The sequence below is a fragment of the Danio rerio genome, chromosome 21, assembly GCF_052040795.2.
Source record: "Danio rerio strain M-AB ecotype USA chromosome 21, GRCz13ab, whole genome shotgun sequence".
Classification (NCBI taxonomy): domain Eukaryota; kingdom Metazoa; phylum Chordata; class Actinopteri; order Cypriniformes; family Danionidae; genus Danio; species Danio rerio.
This window is the reverse complement of record NC_141041.1, coordinates 45,957,501-45,974,641: the sequence shown is the minus strand read 5'-3', so window position 1 is coordinate 45,974,641 and position 17,141 is coordinate 45,957,501. Positions and strand designations below refer to the sequence as shown.

Here is a 17,141-nt window from a genome sequence, read left to right as displayed (position 1 = left end):
ATTTCTGTAATTTAACAGCCGTCATTTGGGTTTTAGGTTTTTTTAGGCACCCCAGCTGCCGAAAAAAACCCCCGTTAAATTACGGATTTTTTTTACAGTGTAGTCAGTAATTTGTTATTTATTACTTTTGTAAAGTATCCTGTGCTCTTCATGAGTCAGTGTACTCTCAGTGCTGGGTTGCGTCTGAAAGGGGACCTGTTAAATAGAAAAATGCCAGATTAATTGGTGGTTCCTTCTGCCCTGGTGACCACTGATAGATTAGGGACTAAGCCGAAGGAGAGTGAGTGTTTAAACTATTTATGTAAACATTTCACATGAATTTCTTTAGTTGTAACGTATGAAAAAACATACATACATACATTCATTCCATTTTTTTTTCTTTATTATTCTGGGGTCACCACAGCGGAATGAACCACCAATTTATCCAGCATATGTTTTAGGCAGTGGATGCACTTTCATCTGCAACCCATCTCTGGAAAACATCCACACACACTACGGACAATTTAGCCTACTCAATTCACTTGTACGGGATGTCTTTGGACTGTGGGAGAAGCCGGAGCACCCGGAGGAAACCCACGCAAACATTAGGAGAAAATGCAAACTCCACACAGAAACGCCAACTGACCTAGCTGAGGCTCGAACCAGCAACCTACTTGCTGGGAGGTGATTATGCTACCCACTGCACCACCATGACGCCCCTCATCCAAATACAGTTCCAAAATATTTCAAATAGTATACAATCGGTCCTACACCAATTACACTTAACCTTAACCCTTAAAGGAAACTTGAATTAAAAAAAAAAAATAATAATAAATTATTAATCTGGGGTCGCCACAGGAGAATAACAGCCAGCTTATCCAGCATATGTTTTACGCAGCGGATGCCCTTCCAGCCGCAACTCAACACTGGGAAACCCCCATACACACTTTTTCACTCACACACAGACACTACTGCCAATTTAGCTTATTCAATTCACCTATACCACCAGAACCAACGTGAACACATGGAGAACATGCAAACTCCACACAGAAATGCTAACTGAACCAGGGCTCAAACTAATTATTATTATTATTATTATTATTATTATTATTATTATTATTATTATTATTATTCAAAATGATGTTTGGTCATGATATCAATAATTGTGCTACAGACATATTATCTTAAATCATGCAACATTCCGATGACTATGGTTCTGCGTGTTATAAACAATTACAAATTCAATGTTCAAATTTATTATTATTATTATTATTATTATTATTATTATTATTATTATTATTATTATTATTATTATTATATTCCATGTGTGAAGTGGACAGGCATTCTAAAACTACATTACCCATAATGCAAAGCGTTTTCCGGCGCCGACGTTTCTTTACGGTGTCATCATCCAGCGTGGGTTTCACTCTTCAAGAAAAAAAAATCCTGTTGAAGTTACTGCGAATAGATCAGGATGACGGTAAAGTTGATTTATATCACCCCCTTTGCAATTATTACGTGTAGAGTAAAGTTTGTTTCACAATCTTACATTTTAAAAACATTAAAGCGGTCCATTGAGCAGCATGGCTACCTTTAGCAGCTAGCTTCATACATGTGCCACTGTTACTCTTATTCATTTAAGGTTCTTCAATCCTGAACATAAAATGGAAGTAGATGTCAGTAGTGTACTGGCATCAGAGAAGAACGGTATCATAATCTTGAACGTTGAAGGATTTGTTGAAGGTTTCGGCACAATAATGCGAATATAGAGTTGACAGCTGTCAATCAAAGGTGCTGAAACTGCTGATGTGATGCGCGTCACCGTACAATTTCATTAAAGTACTGATGTATAACTTAGCTATTTAGCTTTTTATATGTATACCTAATAAACTAATAATTTAACTAAGAAATCTAAATAGCTTTCTATCTATCTATCTATCTATCTATCTATCTATCTATCTATCTATCTATCTGTAATGTTGCATTATTTTTTTCAGCATAATGCATGCATATTACCCTAGTACTGTATGGCCATTCTTATCTTATGCAGGGGACTCCCATTATAATACAAGAGCGATAAAGACATATTTTATACAGTGTAAAATGAATATTTGAATAGTTTTTTTTTATTACCCAGAAAATATTTTGTTTCTGTTCATTTAATTTAACTTAATTCGTTTGTTTGTTTTTTCAGTTAGTTATTTGGAAAGTAATGGAACTCCCATACTAGCATGTCAAATGCAGCAATATTATAAATGGTCTCAAATATTATTTACAGAATATTCAGTTTCTGTCAATATTATCAAGCTTTTTATTAAAATTCAATATTTTGATTTTTATCTATTTTTATTTTATACTTAATATTTTATTTTTATATCAATATAATTTTTTTATGTAATTTATATTCATTTCACACACATTGTTGTTTAATATTATTTAAGCCAAGCTAATGTTTTTCCCATATTGATAAGCTTCCAGTGACCTGTTATTGTGAATGATTTTTTCCAATTTGTACGGTTATTTTTACAGCATCAAAGTTGAAATGTAATAAAAATACATTCAGTTAAATAAACTTTGGCGTTCATTTAGTTGCTCATGCGTAAAACGAGACAAAAAATCATTTACTCGCACGTGCCCGTCAGAATCGGCAGGCTATCACAGAAGCTCCATTGAATATACTGGGGTAAAATAAATGCTCATATTACAAAGACATAGCAGGGAAAATGTAATTTAATGCAGTGCTTCCTGTACAATCTGAGACCCACTTTATATCGGATATCACTCAGCCAGTGGAGATCGCTGATTTTTTAAGAAAACTGACCTTAAATGCGCCAATTTTTGCATTGGCATACAGTTGACCGGAAGAGCTTAACCCAGGTTACTGGCAAATTCAAAGTCCTATTAGCATGCTTCGGCATATACCCTATAAAACCATAGACTGTAAAATATATGGTCGTAGTGTCCGTGACGTCACCCATAGGTTTCTAAAGAGCGCAAAAGAAGCCAAAAGTAGGCGCGGCCAACCGTCGCCATTTTGTTCGCGCTTCATCACACCCACGGTGGGATACCAAACAAGGGCAAAGAGGCAGAGAGTGAGCGGAGCTACAGACACCTGCTGGCATTTTGCTTGGACCTGGTTCAGACACACTTTACTTTGGGAGAACGCTTAATACTTTATCACCTGCGACTCGTTTGTGTTCTGACCACTTGTGCTTGGTTGTATACTATATCAATAAAGTGTTTAGACTTTTAAAAACACTGCTGTAATACATTGAGCCACTAAACATTGTTCTTATGACGTTTTTCAACAGGAGGAAAACCCGAATTACATCCAAACACTTCAGATATAGTGATGAAATCCAGCAGAACACTGTATGACAATGCTTCAGATGACTGATCTAGAGCCTACAGCTAATCAATCTGACAGATTCTGGAGTGCATTACAGCTCTAAATATAAATATAAACGATAAATGATCTTAAATAAAACAAATACATGTATAGAGATGGTATATAAGTATATAACTTTACCCACATGGGAAACGGAGGCTACGTGAATGGTTTGTGAGCACAATTAAGTGCACTTAGCATGACATTCCATCAAATAATTGTAGGAAACAAGTCCAAAAGGCAGTTGACTGTGTAAAGCCACATAAAACAACACAGAAATACGATAAATATGCCGAGTTCAGTGGCTAATCTGCAGGATTCAGCTGAGGTGACGTGACGGCGACCAACGAGACCTAGCTGTCAATCAAGTGACCACGCCCTTAATTATGCAAACTTAATATAACTTAATATAAAGGAAACGGATGAGTTATAAAAAAATTCACCCCCCTCACAGTTGTCATGAAGGGTAATATTACCTGTATTAACCAAAATCTTTTTTTGTACCAGGCTGTAAACACCTTTTTTCTGCTGTAAAGTTGGCCATTCTAACAGTGGGCTCAATTGAAATTTGCTCTATTTTGGAGCCAGGAGCGGCCAGGACTAGCGGAATTTCGGATGAATTGTAGTTTTAATTACTTCCGTATTGGCTTCCTGAGGGAGAGCGGGAGGTTGCCGCTTGTATAAAACGAACGCACAGAACAGACTCGCATTTAATAGCAAAGGGCGGCCCCTGGTGGTTCGGCGGTATGGGTTGCACATAAGGATGATCGGCTCTTTAATGTTTATTGCCACCCTTCAGAGAAAAGCTGAAAATACAGCAGAAATATGGGAATATACCTTTACGGGATGATAGCGAAATAGCATTATAAAATATGGGAGAATCTTAGGAAAAACGGGAGGGCTAACAGGTATGCCAAAAGCAACCAACCAACAGTATCTGAGGTTTTTACTAAAATGACTAAGTACAAGCGTGAAAGGGAAAGATTGAAGCAGTGTACTGATGCTGTGACTCTTTACCTGATCGATTCAAAAGAGTGAAGAGTCATTAGATAGAGACAAGATTAATTAAACATCACCTTTAACAACTATAGTGAGATGCGATCCAGCTGTATAGCCTTGCTAAACTGTCCGACATTATAGATCTAGATATAAGCTATGGGTTATTTTTATGGGCTATCTTATTATTAATGGTGCGTTTGTTATTTTATACATATGCACTTATTATAGCTGATCTTAATATTTTCATTCAATCTCATGTGCTGTTGCAGGAACGCAAAGGAACAGCAAAACTTGACTTCTTGAAGAAGATTGAGGAGGAGGTTCAGCAGAAATGGGAGCAGGACAAGCTTTTTGAGAATGAAGCTCCAGCCACCATTGTGGGGAATACGAAGTTAGCATGTTGTTCTGTATACTACAGTATTTCCTGGGGTTATATTGAATGTGTTCATGTCTAATAATGTTGTATTGTCTGTCTAGTAAGAACAAGTACTTTATTACATTTCCCTACCCATATATGAATGGGAGACTTCACCTCGGCCATACATTCTGCCTTTCCAAGTGTGAGGTGAGTTTGAAATTCATTGAACAAAGATGTCGGAGACCTCATATAGTATACCTTATTCTGTTCTAATTCTCCTATGTCCTGTAGTTTGCAGTGGGTTACCAGCGGCTTAAAGGAAAGCAGTGTCTTTTCCCATTTGGGCTTCACTGCACTGGGATGCCTATCAAAGTGAGTAGTTTCAACTCTTTAACCCGTTGCCGTTCCGATGTACCGTTCCGATGTGATTATATGTATATGCAATTTGTGTTTATACATATAGACGTGCACATACTGTATAGTGAGTTTAAGTTATTTCATTTTCCTTCAATTACTATGTGTCAGCAAGTATTGACAGTGAATATGGATAAGGGATAGAATAGCTTTAAGTGTAACCTTTAATTATAGCCCAAAAATATGACTGTACAATAAAGCATTCAAAAATTACAGCCTTTTAAGTGTCAATGATCAAAAAGGGTAACTTGGAGTCCCAAGTGGCCTTTATTAGGAGCACCTATACATTCATTTGGATAAACATGTGTAAAACACAAATTTTATAAGGTATTGTTATCAAAATAAAAAAATTTGGATTGGTAAGTCTTCAAGCTTTGATCCAATTGTCTTTTCAAACTAATACCTCTTAATTATAGTCCTCTGCAGGCATTAATCATGATAAACAATTGTAGGCGGATTTTTATTTTCAGATTTTTCAGTGTGTCTTAAGTTTAATTACTTAATATCTATAACATTTTCAGTGATTTACTATTAAGGAATAAACCTCAGTGTCACCTTTCAAATAAGACCGAAACCATGCATATATTCCAAATGGTTCAAAAATAGCATGCAATTTACTTTGGGTATGCCTTTTTTTGTCATTTAAGCAAATTTTACTGGAACGCTAAGGGGTTAAAGGGGTGGTCCACAATGTTTTTTTTTTAAGGTTTGATTGTGTTTATGGGGTGCAAAACAATGTGTGTTGTTGAATCATTTGTAAAAAAAAATCATGCTATTTGTTCACATATCTTAATTTAATTTTATACAGCTACTGAGCTAACATGGAAACGACCATCATGTTTCTGGTTCTTCCTCTAATAGGGCTGCTTGATTTTGTGAAAAATCATAATCACGATTATTTTGGTCATAATTGTAATCACGATTATTCAAAACGATTACTGTTGAAGTCAAAATTATTAGCGCTCCTGAGAATTAAAAAAAAAAAAAAACATATTTCCCAAATGATGTTTAACAGAGCAAGGAATTTTAACAGTATTTCCTATAATAGTTTTTCTTCTGGAGAAAGTCTTATTAGTTTTATTTCGGCTAGAATAAAAGCAGTTTTAAATATTTTGAAACCCATTTTAAGGTCATTATTATTAGCCCCTTTAGGCAATATATATTTTTGATTGTCTGGGAGTTGCAGCTCAACTTCTTGTTCAAGCACTTGTTCTCTCCAGACTGGATTACTGCAACTCTCTACTAGCGGGGCTTCCAGCTAACTCTATCAAGCCTCTTCAGCTGCTCCAGAACGCAGCAGCACGAGTGGTCTTTAATGAACCTAAAAGAATGTCTCCTTGTGGTTCCATCCCAAAGAGGGAAGAAATCTTTTTCCTGAACTCTCGCATTCAATCTGCCCAGTTGGTGGAATGAACTCCCTAACTGCATCAGAACGGCAGAGTCACTCGCTGTCTTCAAGAAACGACTAAAAACTCAACTACTTAGTCTCCACTTCACTTCCTAATCTGCAATTGCCTCTCTGGATATACCACTAACTGTACTCAAAAAAATATATATAAAAAAAATCCTTCTTAGACTTTACAGACCTGAAACTTGCCTACAGCACTTACTTATTGTTGCTCGTATAGTTGTGTAAATTGCTTCCTTGTCCTCATTTGTAAGTTGCTTTGGATAAAAGCGTCTGCTAAATGACTAAATGTAAATGTCTGCAGAAGAAACTACTGTTATAGATTGACTTGCCTAATTAAGATTTGAAGCACACGTTGAATCTGAATGCTTGTATTTTGAAAAATATCTAGTAAAATATTATGTGCTGTCATCATAGCAAAGATAAAAGAAATCAGTTATTAGAAATGAGTTATTAAAATTATTATTTTTAGAAATGTGTTGAAAAAAAATCTTCTTTCCATTAAACAGAAATTGGGGGAAAAGGGTTGCTAATAGTGCTGTCAATCGATAAAAAAAATTACTAATTTATCGCACCTTTTTAAAAAAATTAATCGCATTTAAAATACTGAAACTTGTAATTTTGGCTATTTAAATGTAAAATTAATGTAAACGCAAGACAAAAAATATTTTTATTCAAAATATAATTGTTTATTAGAATTAAAATTCAAAATATAATTGTTTAATAGAATTTTTGTTTAACTTGTAACACAGATTTCTTCATGTAAACAACATACCCACAATAAACCATCAATATCCTGGCTTGACAGCCATATTTATTACAGAAATTAAAACACAGGCATGTTAATGACATTTAAATTTCAAAACAATCAATGCCAATAAAGAAAACATTGTGGACTGCAGAAACACAGTGGACTGCAAAAAAAAGGCCAAAATACAGGTATTGCAGATACGAAAAATGAATGATAATTTCTTGCAAACCGGTCGTTAAATACATTGCACACCCCTCTCGCCCGTACTCAGATACGTCGGTCACTCCACCCCTGACACAGACACACACACAGACAGACACACAACGCGCTGCAGACGTTTTGGCCCCAACGGCCTTCCATACTGGAGCGAGTCCCCTCAGATTCAACACGCATGATCACGTTCATCAAATTTGCTTAAACTAAGCGTCCTAAAGTATTACTGTATTTCACAAGGATTCTGACACAACAATGCGAAGCATACGCTTTCGTTGCGTTTAATGAGGAAACACGCTAAACTTGGAGGGCTCATGCTGAAAGGCAGAGTAATGCCCTGTCTTTGACAGCTCGCGACTTAACCAGACGTTCTGATTACATTTACATAAGACACCAATACTCCGATTTTAATATGATTAAGATAATACTAATTAAAATTAAAATTCTACCGTGTAGCCTTAAAAGGAACCTTACCTTAAAGGAACACAGAGTCACGAAATGCGGAGGATTTATTTTCTGTTCGCCATGCGGCATCAACTTCCAACAGAAGTCGAAAGTTAAAAATGAAACACCCGAAATTGCATGAAACTCTGGAGAGCCTGGTGATGCGACTAATTGTTTTATACTGGAACTTGCCTTCAAAAAGTGCTTCCTTGGTCTTATCCACATTTATTGCATGTTGAACACATGTCCACCACAACAGGAAGTAAAAAAAACCTGCAACTGCATTAATTGCGTTAATTTTTTTTTAACGTGTTAATTATTTAAAAATAATCCCATGCGTTAACGCGTTAATTTTGACAGCGCTAGTTGCTTATATTTAGGAGAGCTAATAATTCTGACTTGAACTGTATACAGTTTTTTTCCAGCTGGCAAAGGAAAGAGAAATAAATAAAATATAATAAAAATATGAAACAAACTGTGCTTTAAGCATCTTCACTGTAAGAAAAACACTTTAGCTACAAAAGTCTTTCAGTCAAGAGCAGTGAGGGATTTTCTCCTTTTCTTATTTAATGAATGATCGAAACAGGCGCTGCAGGAATTGCGCTGTCACTTTAATGGTTTCGCTTTCATGTTTCTTTTGATCCTCAATTCGTTTGTTTATTACACAAATGAGGGTTAATTTGAATAATCTTATAACACGCCTATTTTGACACCTATTTGACCATTAAAGCGCTCGCATTAAGATGACTATATGCTCTGCTTGTCACAGTGTGCGAATGAGACCAAATGCGGTTTAGTTCGCGCTTTTAGGAGCAACAAATGTTTACAACTGGAAAGGGGGCGGTAAATAATGGAATAATCGTTTATCTCGATTAATGGTTTTTCCCAGTCGTTACAGGCCAAAATGGGATTTTTGATTAATTTCACAGCCCTATCCTATAAGACCTGCCCTCAAAGTGCTCTGATTAGTCATCAAACCTAATGTGTTGTGATTGGCGGATCGGCTTCACGTCACCAGGAAACGTCATGCCTCTCTTGCGTGAGGTCTGTCAGACTATGGCAAGCGGTTTCAGCATTAAATACCCCTTGCCATTCTATATTTATGAGTCAGAACAAAGGTTTAAATGCTAAAACGGCTTGTACACTCATATTTTTTTGAGTGTACATACATTCTTGTCCAAACAGCTTCCAAAAGTTGATTTTAATGAGAGGTGCCCTTTAATGTGTGTGCGTACTAGGCATGTGCAGACAAGCTGAAGAGAGAAATGGAGCTGTATGGTTATCCGCCCCAATTCCCTGAAGAAGATGAAGAGGAGGAAGAGCAGAAGAAGACCTCTGATGACGTTATCATCAAGGACAAGACAAAGGGCAAGAAGGTGAATGTGTAATACGTGTAATATAAGTTATATCTGTGAGGAAACCACAGCTAAAAATAGGGCTGCATGATAAGACTATAACAAAATTATATTTTCCTCAGTTACATATTTGTCCTTGTGCTAATAGACCTTGGCTGCGTCCGAAACCGCATACTTCCATACTATATAGTACGCTAAAATCAGTATGCGAGCCGAGTAGTATGTCCGAATTCATAGAATTCGAAAATCAGTAGGCGAGAAGTACCCGGATGACTTACTACTTCCGGCGAGATTCTGAAGTGCGCATCCCATGCACGCTGCGCTATCCCATAATGCCCCGTGAGAGAATTCATGAATGGAAGTGAGGCGACGCAACTGACGCAGGTAGGTCACGTGACCTTGACAAAATGGGGGATGTAGTACGTCCAAATTCTATTCATACTTTTCACATTCATACTGTATAGAACGTACTTTTCTAACGGCCGAGTAGTACGTTTAAAGGTTCAGGACACCCCGGAGAACTTTTTTTTTTTTTTGTATTAACAGATGTATGTGTGTTGAGCATCAGTTAAGACAATGTTAGCACCTGTCAGCTTTAATTGTGGGGAAAACTGGATAATTTTGAGCTTTTGTCAGCTAATTTCAGCTTCCGGGTTTAAAATGATTTTTGGGGCGGGATCAAAATCGGCGACATAGCGCAGAACTGCAAGTGCAATGATGACGCGTCGGTTTCTCATTATTATTCATAGCGGAGTTTTCTTATCCTATGAGAAGAGCCGGCTGCTTAATTATTCATGAGACCTGCCAGACCTGCCAGTGTCAAGCCCGAGCTGAGAGACACGGAAACCACGGCACAGTATTTAGCCGTTCATGAAGGCTCATATGCGTTTGTTTCCATCATCCACGGGGTTTGTTGCATGTTTTCCCCCGCGATCTTGTCAGGGCCGATCATACAGCAAAGCTGTGTGTGTGCTGCTAGCATTTTTGTCGGGAGAGCAGCACAAGAATTGGAGAATGGCGGACGCTGTCTTTCATCAGGAGCTCGTTCACATTCAGACACATCGCCGTGCTGCTGTGTTTGCCTAAATCCTCCAGATTACCAGCAGGGTTAATGGCTAAAATAGACGGGTCAGGAGACCTGCTGCACTGAGTCTGCTGGATACGGGGATTGAGGGAGAAGTCCTAATTTATAGTGTTTACATGAACACGATTATCTTTATAATGATATAAATTGTGGTTGTCTGTACATGAAATTACGAATAACAAATGTAGCAGGGCATTAAATCACTGTTCATTTTTTTGCATTTTAACTTTGTAAACTATAAACTCATGCGTCTCCTCTTTGTGTCTCATTTTGTGAGCTAACTGACAACAGCAGTTTTTCGCTCCCCTTCTCCCCTGCTGGCCACGCCCACTCCTGCCCGATGCTCGCGGAGCTCCACGCCCATTAATCATGCATCTTTTGATAAAATTCTGAAGTAGACTCTAACCGAAAGAGGGAGGTGTCATGGCCCTTTAAATTCAAATGCATTACCTACTGAGTAGTAGGCGGTTTCGGACGCAGCCCTAGTGACTGATTTAAGTCTGATATATACTTCCTCCTGGCTCTGTAGCACAAGCCTCTGCTGACAGCACACACAGTCGTGGAGGATTTCATTCTTTATCCGCTCGTTGCATTATTATTTGCACTGTTAATTTTTCATAACCATTATCTACTCTAAGTAACTATCATGGCAAAACATTGGTGAAGAAGTTAGCAAGTTGCTAAGTGATTGAGAATGACTTTAAATAGCAAATAAATAATTTGGACTATGTTTTATTTATTCAAGCTAACTGCATCCTTAGTGCAAAACATTATCCCCCGTTTTCACAGACGAGGCTTAAGCCTAGTCCTAGACTAAAATGTAAGTCTGAGCTGTTTCAACTGAAATAAAATTGCACTGATTGATTTTTAAATATATCAGTGCCTTTGTTTTGTCTCAAGATACACATCAGTAATGTTTTTTTTCTTAGCATGTTTGGAAATATTACTTAAATGTACTAATTGAACTATGGCCTAATCCTGGCTAGTCTAAGCCTTGTCTGTGAAACCGGGCCTATGTGTAGTAAAATGAAGAGAATTTACTTGAAGGGCATAGTTTACCCTTTGACCACCGGGGTGGTCGGATACAAGCGGCCGAAATGAGCTTTCTTTGCAGGCAGGGTGCAACCTTATAGATAGGGGGAGGAGCTCTGTCACCCGGGAGTAGAGTCGCTGCTCCTCCACATTGAGAGAAGTCAGCTGAGGTGGCTCGGGCAACTGTTTCGGATGGTTCCTGGACTCCTACCTAGGGAGGTGTTCCAGGGATGTTCCACCGGGAGGAGGCCTTGGGGAAGACCCAGGACACTCTGGAGGGACTATGTCTGTCGGCTGGTCTAGGAATGCCTTGGGATTTCTCGGAGGAGCTGGAGAAAGTACCTGAGGAGAGGAAGTCTGGGGTTCTGCTGCCCCGGTGACCTGGCTCAGGAGAAGTTGATGAATGATTGAATGAATTTCACCCAAAAAAGATCATTTACCTACCATTTACTCATCCTTAATTGGTTCCAAACCTTTAAGAGTTCCTTTAATTTGTAAAAGACGATATTTTGAAAGCTTAAAACCAATGACTTCCATAGTAAGAAAAACAAACACTATTAAAGTACATGGTCTCTAGCTTTTTTCTCCAAAATATCTTCTTTTATGTGTATGAGAAGAAAGAAACTCAAAGGTTTAAAACAAGTAAAGGGTGAGTAAACAATGAAAGAATTTTCATTTTTCGTGAACTATCCCAAAAAGTTTTGGGGAACTTTTTTTCTCCCTCAAAGTTTTAAAAGAAACATAAAAGCCTTCACATCAGCTAGTTGTTTAGGATTTCTAAATATGCTATCACGTGCAGTTTGGCTAGACTTAAATTTATTGGCTCCATTTAAAATTGTGCACGCTGCCAGCTGAAATTGTCGCACACACACCAAAGCAGAATTCTGCCAACACCACAATGTCGTCACATTCCATTCACATTCGGCCTTGAATGGTAAACTGACGTATAATCCAGTAGGATAAAATCTTTCTGTGGCCGTGTCAGCCAGCTGGTACTTAAAACCAATGTTATTTTAGTGAACATAAACTAAAACCAAGACTAAAACTGTTGATCAAAAATCATTTTTGTTAGCTTATTTTTACAGTTCAAAGACAGGAGAATTGGGTTGGCTAAATTGTCCTTAGTGTATGAGTGTGTGTGTGTGTGTGTGTGTGTGTGTGTGTGTGTGTGTGTGTGTGTGTGTGTGTGTGTGTGTGTGTGTGTGTGTGTGTGTGTGTGTGTGTGTGTGTGTGTGTGTGTGTGTGTGTGTGTGTGTGTGTGTGTGTGTGTGTGTGTGAGAGAATGTGTGTGTGAATGTGTGTGTGTGTGAATGTGTGTGTGTGTGAATGTGTGTGTGTGTGAATGTGTGTGTGTGTGTGTGGATGTTTACCAGAGATGGGTTTCGGCTGGAAGGGCAACCGCTGCGTAAAAATGTGCTGGAAAAGTTGGCGGTTCATTCCGCTGTGGTGACCCCGGATTAATAAAGGGACTAAGCCGACAAGAAAATGAATGAAGGAATTTATCAGCTATTAAAGCTGTGTTAATAAACAATTTCTGTTACTGCTTGTTCAAGCTACTATTTGCTTATTTTGGAAAGGTTTGTCATTTTCTGACTATGAAGAGAAAATTAAAACCACGAAACACCTTTTTTAGCATGTGAAACTAATACAGAGTAATATTTTCAATGTCGCTTTTTAGAGCAAAGCTGTAGCAAAGTCTGGAAGCTCCAAGTTCCAGTGGGACATCATGAAATCTCTGGGACTGCAGGATGCTGAAATTGTGAAGTTTGCTGAAGCTGAACATTGGCTGGATTATTTCCCTCCTCTTGCTGTAGAAGATCTGAAGAGAATGGGTCTAAAGGTTTGAAAAGTTTATTTCAGTTGGTGCCATTTAATGCAACGTGTCTCTAAATTAAGCCAGTGTCTTTTACTCATTATTGTTTTAGGTGGATTGGCGGCGTTCCTTTATTACCACTGATGTAAACCCCTTTTACGACTCTTTTGTGAGGTGGCAGTTCATCAATTTGAAAGAGAGAAAGAAGATCAAGTTTGGGAAAAGGTATGGTAAAAATATGACTTAAGTTATCATTACCGTTAGAGGGAAAGTAATTTATCAATGTTATCTATTAAAAAATATGGATAGTACAGGGTTCATACTGTCATGGAAAACCTGGAAAAGTCATTGAATTTTGACATGGCATTTTCCAGGCCTGGAAAAGTTAAAACCAAAGTTTTGGAATGGACATGGAAATCAGTTTAACAAATATCTGTATGCTTGAATATAGGTTAGTTGTCTTTACTTCTTTTCTGCCTTTGGCCAAAAACATGTACTCACATTATGAATGCTGCTTAAGCATTCATTCGTTCATTCGTTCATTCATTCATTCATTCATTCATTCATTCATTCATTCATTCATTCATTCATTCATTCATTCATTCGGATTAGTCTCAGTTTCAGAGGTCCCACAGCAGGAATGAACCAGCATGTGTAAGCATTATCTAAATACGCTTTACAAACAATAGATCTATAAAAAAAATTCAAACTAAACAGATTTGTTTGGTGTTTTATGATATGTTGTAATGAGTTTGAATGTGCATTGTTTTTCTTATTATTTACAATGTATATACAGTTGAAGTCAGAATTATTAGCCCCACACTTTTAATTTTTTTTTCTTTTTTTTAATATTTCTCTCATTTTGTTTAACAGAGCAAGAAAATTTTCACAGTATGTCTGATAATATTTATTCTACAAGATAATTTTTATTTGTTCTATTTTGGCTAGAATAAAAGAAGTTATACATTTTTTTAAAGCCATTTTAAGGTCAGAATTATTAGCCCCCCTTTAAGCTATATATTTTTTCAATAGTCTACAAAACAAACCATCGTTAAACAATAACTTGTTACCTTACTAATTAACCTAACCTGCCTAGCTAACCTAATTAACCTAGTTAAGCCTTTAAATGTCACTTTTAGCTGTTTAGAAGCGTCTTAAAAAATATTATCATAGCAAAGATAAAATAAATCAATCATTATTATTATTATTAGAAATGAGTTAATCAAACTATTATGTTTAGAAATGTGTTGGAAACAGAAATCTCCGTTGAACAGAAATTGAGGAAAAGATAAACAGGGGCTAATAACTCTGACTTCAGCTGTATATAGACATTCCATGAAACATTAGGTCATGAAAATGTACTTGAAAGTCCTGGAAAAGTCATGGTAAAATCATGAAAGTGTAGTAGTAAAATGTGTATGAACCCTGATAGTAAATCCAACACATACTCTGCATATATAAATTATTGGAATGTCACAATTCACTGGACAATCAACTCAACTCAGCATATGAATCATGATTTTTGTCTCCCGATACAATTTTGTCACAAGTTTTATAACAAAATGAGTTGAGAATTTAGATAACAGTGCCATTTATAATTTAAAATGCTGCACACAAAATATATATTTTTGTCTAATAACAAATCAAAATTGCGATTTAAAAAAATAATTTCAAATAAAATAAATTACAAATAAAATAATTACCTTTAATTTAAGCACATTTAGATTTTGGCTGCTTTTCTTAGATCAGCTAACAAGTTGTTGTTGTTGTTGTTATCAATATTTAAACGTCAGCATATCCACATTATCTGGTACAAGCTGAGATCTCTGCACATTTACAATGTCCATTTACAATGGCGCTTCAGCCTCCCCCCGGAAAAAAACCAGCAGACTGAGGAACAGCTTTTTCCCAAATCTGCCCCTCACTGACTCTTTTGCCCCATTTATACACCCCCACGCTCTCCTTGTAACTTATACTCTCCATAATCACTGCACTATTTAACATTTGCACATTCAAAATTGTTCATATTCATTGCACTTTGTTGCACTATTCATCTTAAATTGTACACATCCACTGCACATATTCACTTGTAATTGTATATATCTGCATACTTTTGATTATTATAAGCAACCTGTTCATGTAGTCATCTATTGTAAATCTTTGTTTATAGTTAATACAACCTGTATATAATGCCGATATCTCATCCATCTGTAAATATTACCCGTAGTTTTTCTATAACTGCACTTTATAACTTATACCTGATCCTGCACTTGCTGCTGTTGCACTCCTGGTTGAACCTAAATTGTATTTTATTGCCTTGTACTTGTACATGTGTAATGACAATAAAGTTGAATCTAATCTAAACTAATTTCATCTAATTATGAAATTGATCTGGTAAAATGGTGTTCCACATTATTTGTTATCACATTAAACAAAGGACAAGAAGTCCTCACAATGTTATTGGTTACTTTTCTATAATTAAATATGCTCATGCTTATTCAGCATGCATGTCTACTACTCAGTAGGTACTGCATTTGAATGTAAACGTACTACTCTGCCGTTAGAAAAGTACGTTCTATACAGTATGAATGTGAAAAGTATGAATGGAATTCGGACTTACTACATCCGCCATTTTGTCACAGTCACGTGACCTACCTGCGTCAATTGCGTCGCTTTACTCCCATTCATGAATTCGCTCGCGGGGCATCATGGGATTGCGCAGCATGCATAGAATGCGCACTCTAGAATCTCGCCAGAATCAGTAAGTCATCCGGGTACTGATTTTCGAATTCTATGAATTCGGACATACTACTCGGCTCACATACTGATTTTAGCGTACTATATAGTATGGAAGTATGCGGTTTCGGACGCAGCCATGGTTTTATTGTTATACTTTTGTTTTCTTGCAGATATACAATTTACTCTCCTAAAGATGGGCAGCCCTGCATGGATCATGACAGACAGACAGGAGAGGTGGCCGTTATTTTTAAGTTTGTTAGTTGGTATAAAATAAGACGAATGTGTTGTTGTCTTACAGTAAATATCTTTTTTTTCAGGGAGTTGGTCCTCAAGAATATACTCTAATCAAGATGAAGGTTGTGGAACCTTACCCAACCAAGCTGGGGTAAATTTCAAATAATATGGAAGAATGTGATGGTCCTACCATTAGGCATGGGACGATAAAAGTTTTTTTGAATATTTATTCATTGAGTTTTTTTATTTACAGTTTAAAGCATTACATTACCCCTATCCTATAAAAACTATGGCGTTGATAGAAAAGAAAAAAAAAAAAAAAAAAAATATATATATATATATATATATATATATATATATATATATATATATATATATATATATATATATATATATATATATATATATATATATAAATAAAACAAAAGGTCATAATCTCTTGAATCACAAAACCTTCCAGATATATCAAAGTTGACAGTGAGGACATACATTGTCATTTTTTTAGTCAAGATGTTCTTATTTGACATGAGGAGTTTGGTAACATCCAAAGAACATCCAAAGAATGAAATATAGAAATAACATATAAGAGAAAATAAAATAACAATAAATACATTTTTTCAAAGGCCAGGGAGTTCTTCAAAGTATTTAATAAAGGGGGACCATTTGTCTAGGAACTTGTGTTTCGAGCCTCTATTCATGTATTTAATCTTTTCCAATTGAATGTAAGACATCACTTCCTTTATCCACCCAGCATGCATTCGTTTTCAAAGTTTACCATGGTTTTAATTTAAAAAAAAAATTAATACTTTTTAATAATTAAAAAAAAAAGGTATATGTAAGATTTTTTTATTTACGATGTTTTACGGAGATATTTTTTTTATATTTATAGATATTTATTTTTAATTTTATGTTTTTTAGAACAACAGTATC

General features: G+C 36.3%; 2 protein-coding genes across 3 annotated transcripts in view; both read left to right on the top strand.

Moving 5' to 3' along the window:
- The window catches only part of pcyt1bb (phosphate cytidylyltransferase 1B, choline b), a 658,357-nt gene that overhangs the window by 164,099 nt on the left and 477,117 nt on the right, over positions 1-17,141 (top strand). The window lies entirely within an intron of this gene.
- The window catches only part of lars1b (leucyl-tRNA synthetase 1b), a 60,681-nt gene continuing 44,900 nt past the window's right edge, over positions 1,361-17,141 (top strand). For both annotated transcript variants that reach the window (XR_015520661.1, XM_087301872.1), the window contains exons 1-9: positions 1,361-1,459; positions 4,636-4,757; positions 4,844-4,931; positions 5,016-5,096; positions 9,193-9,330; positions 13,104-13,265; positions 13,351-13,463; positions 16,148-16,211; positions 16,295-16,362. Coding sequence is in view for 1 of the 2 variants with exons in the window: in XM_087301872.1 (XP_087157998.1) it covers positions 1,454-1,459; positions 4,636-4,757; positions 4,844-4,931; positions 5,016-5,096; positions 9,193-9,330; positions 13,104-13,265; positions 13,351-13,463; positions 16,148-16,211; positions 16,295-16,362 (842 nt within the window). In the remaining variant the exon portion in view is untranslated. The remainder of the gene's footprint in view (positions 1,460-4,635; positions 4,758-4,843; positions 4,932-5,015; positions 5,097-9,192; positions 9,331-13,103; positions 13,266-13,350; positions 13,464-16,147; positions 16,212-16,294; positions 16,363-17,141) is intronic.